A 7808-nucleotide genomic window follows, 5' to 3' on the forward strand; every position below is an offset into this window, starting at 1 on the left:
CCCTCCTTTTTCTCTAATTTTGGTCTGCAAACTTAGGTTGTTAACCATCCAGAAGACAAGCTTATTGTTATTACCATACAACTTAAGCTGTTAAGCTTAACCTCACTATCTATCTGCATATCAAACATCTTAGGCATAATATGGAACAGATATTTTTCATCAAGTATTGATATGTTGAACTTTAAGTCCCTATAGAATATGATAAACATTTAAAAATTAGAATATATTTTAAAAATAGGCATAAAGAATTATATACTTCTTACGTTTACACATAAGTCCAAAAACCTTACCATATACAACCTTGAAGCAGGACAGTCCCACAATATTCCTTTTCCTGTCTCTTGCTTTCATTCACCACCCCCTTCTGATCTGCCTGTTTACAGCCTACCAAGAGCTGGGATTACAGGGGTGCACCACCAGGCCCAGTCTCAGTTGCCTTCTCAGTATGCCCGGGGTGGGGCTGGCACAGCAGGCCCCTGGATTGAACTCCTGGCCCCTACAGGCGCTTTAATCCGCTGAGCTATTTGATCCCCTGAGCTATTTGACTGGCCTTTCTGGGTTTTTTGTGGAACCAGGGATTGAACTCAGACCCTTGTGCTTGCCAAGGAAGCACTTATTCCACTGAGCCATCTCCCCGGCCCATTTTGGTGTTTTTTTTTTTGAAACAAGGTTTTGGTATGTATCTCGTCATGCATCCTAGGCTGGCCTTGAACTTCTTGGCTAAGCCTCCCAAGTGCTGGGACTACAGGTATATGCCACCACACCTGCTCTTAGTTTTTGGAACCAGGCACATTTTGATAGTGATGTGAGAACATTTGTGACTCTTAGTGGAGTTACCTGTAGATCCATCCTGTCTCCCATCACAGAATAGGTGAAAATCTGTCATTTATTCTCCTAAAAATCTGAGATGAGCCAACCTTCCTGAGCCCTGCAGCCCTCTTCCTCCCTATGGGGATGACTGGCATCTGTAGAACATACCTGGAAGTCTCAGGCCCTATCCCATATTTCTCACAGACATCACCAGTGTTATGGCCTACCTGTCTAAAGAGTCAGACAGGCTGTGCACTGACTGCGGTATTGAGAGCTAGCCATTTAACAAGGTAAGCCTGAAATTGTCCCAGTCTGGGATGCTGGTTTCTGTAAATGGCAAACACTGAAATCTCTGTCGTCATCCATGAATATAGATTTAAAATTAATATTTAAGTCAGAGTCGGGATTATTAGGAAAACATCAGTTATGAAAAGCATATTATTTCTATGTACTCATTGTTCATGTTCTAGTGTTGGCTCTGCTGATCTTATACATGCTTTTAGAACAAGTGCAAATTAAATTCTGTAGCATTTGTCACGTCCAGTTAGGGTAGAGAGAAAGCAGCTCTTCTGTTTTCTTTCCAACTGTGTCATGTGTTACTGAGGGTAGTTTGTTAAAACTTAAGCATAAAAATCAGAGCTGAAGAATTCACTTCTGCGTGATGGTGTGGATGTAGGAGGTGGCAGTGAAAACAGTACTGCAGAATGTAGTGTGTGCCTGAGAAGCTCACAGGATGAGCATTGAGATCACTATTTTCCTATCAGCACTTTTTTCTTTTTCTTTTTGCTTTTGAAACAGTCTTGCGATGTAATTCAGGCCGTGAACTCACTTCATAGCCCAGCTTGGCTTTGAACTAAGCGATTATCCTGCCTCAGCCTTCTGAGTGTTGGTATTATTATAATGTGTGCTAATTTTGTGCTCTCGTTACTTTGTAAAACTTCTGTAATTTTTTCCATTACAGGAACTCTCATGATCCTCAAGTCGGCATGTAGCAACAACCCAAGTTACATTGACAGGCTCATCTCTGTTTTTATGCGCTCCCTGCAGAAGATGGTCCGAGAGCATCTAAATCCACAGGCAGCATCTGGGAGCACAGAAGCAACAGCGGGTGATAACCTGATTCCCTTGTTTCCCTAGTCTCTGCTGAACACCTAAGCAAAACAGGCTAAGTGGTTAAACTCTGACTGTGGATTAACGTGAAGTCCTGTTATTTATGTAGAATTTGTTACAACCACTCTATAGCAGAGGTTTTAAAATCAAAACAAAGTTCACTATAAAAACCTGCATTTAAAATTTGTGGATGTAGGGCCGGCCAAATAGCTCAGCGGATTAAAGCGCCTGAAAGCAGACACAGGGGCCAGGGGTTCAATTCCCAGGCCTGCCGTGTGGGCCCCGCCCCCAGGGTGCACTGAGGCTGGGCAGTTGAGACTGGGCGTGGTGGTACATGCCTGTAATCCCAGCTCTTGGGAGGCTGTAAACAGGCAGATCACTACGAGTCTGATCTAGAAGTGAGACCCTGAACACCCTGTAGACTTTGCCCTAAAACACAAAAATAAAATAAAACTTGTGGATGTAAGAATACAAAAAATTTTAAAGTGGTTGCACTCTTATGTGAAACCTTCACCATTAAGTGAGGATTAACAAATTTCTGCAGAAAGGAGACTGCTTATTCAGAGCTGCCCTTTCTGAAGAATTAAGTCACAGGTTCCAGAAGATAGTCATGGGCTGTAGATAGGTCTCCAGTTGACAGGGAGTCATGGTTGGCATGGCTTCTAGATGTGCTTCAGGACCTAACTATGCTGTGAGTGTGGCTTCAGGTGTGGAGAGGCTGGGATGGCCTACATGGGCCCTGTCAGTTGTCATCCTCCTTTGTGGGCAGAGCTTTTAAGAAGGTTGTTCTTGGAAGGTGCATCAGTAAATGATGAGTCCTTCAAATCCAGAGTTCTAGTTATTGGAGATAGGATCTGGAGGGAAAATGGATAGAACCTAGCATGCCAGGTAATGTTTGGTAGTGGCACTTGTAGGATTTGTAGAGATTTGTTAAAATGTGTTCTCTGTTTCCATGTGAACAGGAACAAGTGAGCTGGTGATGCTGAGTCTGGAACTGGTGAAGACACGGCTGGCTGTGATGAGCATGGAGATGCGCAAGAACTTCATCCAGGCCATTCTGACATCCCTCATTGAAAAGTCTCCAGATGCCAAAATCCTTCGGGCTGTGGTGAAAATTGTAGAAGAATGGGTTAAGAATAATTCTCCCATGGCAGCCAATCAGGTGAGTTGGGAGAGGCATTACGCTTTGCCCCAAATAACCCTCCTTTGAATGCAGGGAAAAATTAAAGCATCACCTTCTTGAGTTTTTCCTTTCTTGGTACCTAGAATTGAACTCAAAACCTTGTGTTTGCTGGGCAGGCACTTGTGTCACTGAGCTGTATCCCTCACTCTTCATTTTTTTGCTCTTCTGGAACTTTTTGAAGCAAATTTTTTTTTAATATTTGGCAGCCTGTGTGCCTTTGTAATTCACTCGGTGCGTTTAACAAACTTGAGGTTGACCAGTTTCTCGTGTTAATTGTGGCTTCTATTAAAATCTTAAGTGACTCTTTTTTTTTTTTTTTTTTTTTATGGTGGTTAGATGTAAGCTAGAAAATAATAGTATAGGAATAATAAAGGATTATTATTTAACTTAATGAGAGGCTCTCAAACTACCGATTTTTACAGTTTAGTTATTTTTTCTGCAAAGTGAATCATAGCCTCTTTGAAAATTATTGGCATGTCTTGATTTTAAGCATGCAGAGATAACTGAAGACATCTTTGTTTTCTATTTAGAAATAATTTTGTCTTACTGTAATTGATAAAATTGAGGAAATGTGAAAAATAGTAGAGCAGATGGCTGAAATACTTATAAATATGCCTTTTCTCAACCAGAAGTAAATAACCTTTTGTTTTACCAAACCAATTTGTACAGACACCTACACTCCGGGAGAAGTCTATCTTGCTTGTGAAAATGATGACCTACATAGAAAAACGTTTCCCAGAAGACCTTGAGTTAAATGCCCAGTTTTTGGACCTTGTTAACTATGTCTACAGGTAATTACAGCAGTTCATCAATGTTGCATACTTAGCCCATCTCATCTCTAACTAGCCTACACAGTGTAATTTAGGCTTTTACTTACACATAAGCTAAAAATAATCATTTAAATACTAAATCATGCCACCATTTTGTCATCATCTTTGAACCTTTTGCTGAAATGTGGCTTAGGCCTGCCATAACTGCTAACCTTTGGCTACAATAGTGGCATTTCCCAAAACCAGTTATCTACCCATTCTCTGCTTGTTTGTTTATGGCTTGAGCAGCAATTGTCTGGCCCGCTTTTATGTCTTGATGTTCTTCTCTGATTACAGGGATGAGGCCCTATCTGGCAGTGAGCTGACTGCGAAGCTTGAGCCTGCCTTTCTCTCAGGGCTGCGTTGTGCCCAGCCACTCATCAGGGCAAAGTTCTTTGAAGTTTTTGACAATTCTATGAAGCGCCGGGTATATGAGCGCCTGCTGTATGTGACCTGTTCCCAGAATTGGGAGGCCATGGGGAACCATTTTTGGATCAAGCAGTGCATTGAGGTAGGATGGACTGAGCTCACCATTGGTGGGTGGAATGGGGCAGTGTAGTTTTTCTTTGTGTGTGTGTGTGTGTGTGTGTGTGTGTGTGTGTGTGTGTGTGGAGGGTAGGGTCTACAGGATGTTCAAAGTCTCACTGCTAGATCGGAATCGTAGTGATCTGCCTGTTTACAGCCTCCCAAGAGCTGGGATTACGGGTGTGTGCTGCCATGCCCAGTCTCATTTGCTGTCTGAGCATGCGGGGCGGGGGGGGCAGTACAGGAGGCCTGGGGATTGAACCCCTGGCCTCTGCGCCTGGTGCTTTAATCCACTGAGCTATTTGGCCAGCCCAGTGTGGGTTTTCAGAATGTCATGGAAGCCAAACCATGTACTGTGATTGTCATTTCTTACTCCTTTTTTTTTTTTCTCCCTGGTACCATGGATTGAACTCAGGGCCCTGTGCTTGCCAGGCAGGTGCTTTTTCCACTGAGCTTTCTCCCAAGCCTCGTTTCTTATTCTTAAAGTATAAAGATAGAGCAGCCTAACAGTTGGTTTTAAATCCTTAGTGCAAGGAGATAGATGCTAGGAACACAGGTTATTCTGGGTCCAGACCGAGCAGGATCGGCATTTCATAGGCAGGTCCATGGGATGTTCCCTATGCAGGTGGCAAAATGGTAGTGAGATTTCTTGTGTGCTGGTTCCCTGGATTATCCTTCATTCTTTGGCTTGTTCATCAATTTCAAACTCAAGGCAACTTAGTAGCAGGCTACCAGTGCTTACCTAAAATGAATGAAACCAGGTTGCCACTTGGAGACAACTGAGGCAGAAGGTTAAGTCCATCCAAATGCAAAGGAAGGGAACTATGAGACTAGGTCTTAGGAAGAGATTATTACTGTTTTTTGTTTGTGCTGAATGGATGTTATGTCAGGGCCAGGTGCAGTATGGAATGAAATTGTGTGGCAGCTACACGGAATCGATTAGAGAAAGAACTCGAGCTAAGATCCTTGGTCCTTTGCTGCTTAGTCCCCATGTACCTGGTCAGCCTCTGGAGTTACCAATTGAAAGCCATTCTGCAGCTATTATCATTCTTCTGCTTCCCAAGCACTAAGGCCACAGCTTCCTCAGTGCTCACTTCCCTGCCCTCTTGTCTACCACTGTTTCCCCTATTGCTGCAAAATTGTTCATAGCAGAGCACATGACTCCCTGCCCTTAACACAAAGCCCAACCTCGTGGTTAGGCCTTATAGGCCCTGTGATTGCACTCTTGCCTCCCCTTCCAGCCTTATCCTGTCTCTTTTTCTTTCTCTCTAGTGGTCTCCCGTCAAGCTCATCTGTGACTTTTTTTTGGTTTTTGGATTTTTTGGAGACAGAGTCTCACTGGCTCAGACTGGCCTTGGCTTTACGGTTATGCTCCTCTCTCAGCTGCTGAAGTGCTAGGAGCATTAGGCATGTGCCACAATTTGCTGTTTGCTCCTTTCTTTAAAGTTTTTCAGTTGATGATTTGTTACTTTATATACTGATAGGGTACAAGGTGATGTTACAGTTTATGAATATAATGTGATGAAATTAACATATCTCACTTTAAACATGTAATGTTTTCTATAGTGACAGCATTTGAACTTTATTCTTTTGTAACTGTATACTAAAACTGTATTCACCTTGCCATGCAGTAGATCTCTGCAAAACATTCCTGCTAACTTGTTGAGATTTTTACGTCTTTGGGCTTCCATGTTACAGAACACACCACACACTCATGTCACAAGCCCTTTTATTTTCTAGCAGTCCTACTGTGTTTGACTGCATTATCAGAGTGAGCATGTCCAGGTATGCCCTTTCTTTGACATCTTAGTGATTTCTGAAGTTGACAGACACATATGCAGGGCCTCCAAAGCACATGCTCAGTTAATATTTCAGGTTGAAAAGTGACTTGGGCAGGAGGAGTGGGACCAGAAACCCTGTGACAGAGCATGTGTATGGGTACTGCTGAAGGAACAGGTGTGCTCATGGGACACTCACAGGAGACCTCTGCCTCTCTTTGAGAAGCTTTTCTGTCCCATGTGGCTGAGGGAAGCTGTGGGACGTGTAGGAAAGGGAGTAATTATGCCAGCGGTGTGGAAAGCAAAGGGTTGAAAGGATGAGTCTGAGATGAGGTAGAGGTTCTGTCCGGGTAGGAGGTGACATTGGCTGAGCAGGGGTACGTGACAGAGGCAGTGAGAGAAGAGGAACGCAGAGCAAAAGTAGGGAAGCAAAGATCTTCCCTGGCTTCTGAGCTGGGAGATACCTCTGAGAGCTAGAGGAGGGAAAAGAGCCTTAACCACATTGGACCTGCAGAACCAGAGGAACCTGAGCTAAGAACAGCTAGAAAGGAGGTCAAGACCTGTCTAACCTGTTCTCTTTCTGTGTATACTGTTGAGGTAACTGGGTATTTACCATCTGTGCACACCCCAAATGCTTGAGGCCTATCTTTTTTTCTACAACCCTTTCTAGCTCCTCCTGGCAGTGTGTGAGAAGAGCACTCCCATTGGTACCAGCTGCCAGGGAGCCATCCTTCCATCCATAACCAATGTCATCAATCTGGCTGACAGCCATGACCGAGCTGCCTTTGCTATGGTCACCCATGTCAAGCAGGAGCCTCGGGAACGAGAGAACAGCGAGTCCAAGGAGGAGGTAAAGGCTTTGGTCTGGATGAGCAGATTCCTATTCCTGATTAAGAGTTATATATTAGCAACAGCCATATATCAACTGTAGTTTCCTCCTGAAAGCTCTTAGTGTAGTCACTTAAGTTCAATAGATTTTCCTAAAATTGAGAAGGATCTTGTATTGGCCAAATTTTTGGCAGTGTTTCCTTTAGTTGTTGGCTTTTGGAAAGACAGTTCCCCAGTAGAGTGAAAGGAAAGACTGTCTACTCTTTGTTATACCCAGAAAATCTCTTTTCTTTCAAAAAATGTTTATTTGTCAAAAATGTAGGAGTTTTGTGTTTTTTTTTTTTTTTTTTCGGAACAGGGGATTGAACTCAAGGCCTTGCACTTGCCAGGCAAGCACTTATTCAACTGAGCTATCTCCCCTGCCCCAAAAATGTAGGAGTTTTATTTGTTGGAGTTTCTTTTAACTCTTTGACCTTTTGATTTTGCTTACTTTTTAGGATGTTGAGATAGATATTGAACTAGCTCCTGGGGATCAGACCAGCACACCCAAAACCAAGGAACTTTCTGAAAAGGACATTGGAAACCAGCTGCATATGTTAACCAATAGACATGACAAGTTTCTTGACACTCTTCGTGAAGTGAAGGTCTGTATGCAAGTTTAAAAGGGCAGGTGTGTCATTTCCTGCACACCCCACCTGAATATTTTGACTCCTCAATCAGGATTTTTCCACACTGGTATATGCTTTTCTTTTACTAGGTACTCTT

General features: G+C 43.1%; 1 protein-coding gene across 1 annotated transcript in view; it reads left to right on the top strand.

Moving 5' to 3' along the window:
* Trrap (transformation/transcription domain associated protein) overlaps window positions 1–7808 on the top strand; it is a 161216-nt gene that overhangs the window by 123445 nt on the left and 29963 nt on the right. The window contains exons 45-51 of the mRNA XM_023713378.1: window positions 1015–1074; window positions 1772–1918; window positions 2883–3082; window positions 3773–3894; window positions 4210–4423; window positions 6886–7065; window positions 7541–7687. Of these exons, the coding sequence (XP_023569146.1) occupies window positions 1015–1074; window positions 1772–1918; window positions 2883–3082; window positions 3773–3894; window positions 4210–4423; window positions 6886–7065; window positions 7541–7687 (1070 nt within the window). The remainder of the gene's footprint in view (window positions 1–1014; window positions 1075–1771; window positions 1919–2882; window positions 3083–3772; window positions 3895–4209; window positions 4424–6885; window positions 7066–7540; window positions 7688–7808) is intronic.

The sequence above is a fragment of the Octodon degus genome, unplaced genomic scaffold, assembly GCF_000260255.1.
Source record: "Octodon degus isolate 3935 unplaced genomic scaffold, OctDeg1.0 scaffold00031, whole genome shotgun sequence".
NCBI lineage: Eukaryota > Metazoa > Chordata > Mammalia > Rodentia > Octodontidae > Octodon > Octodon degus.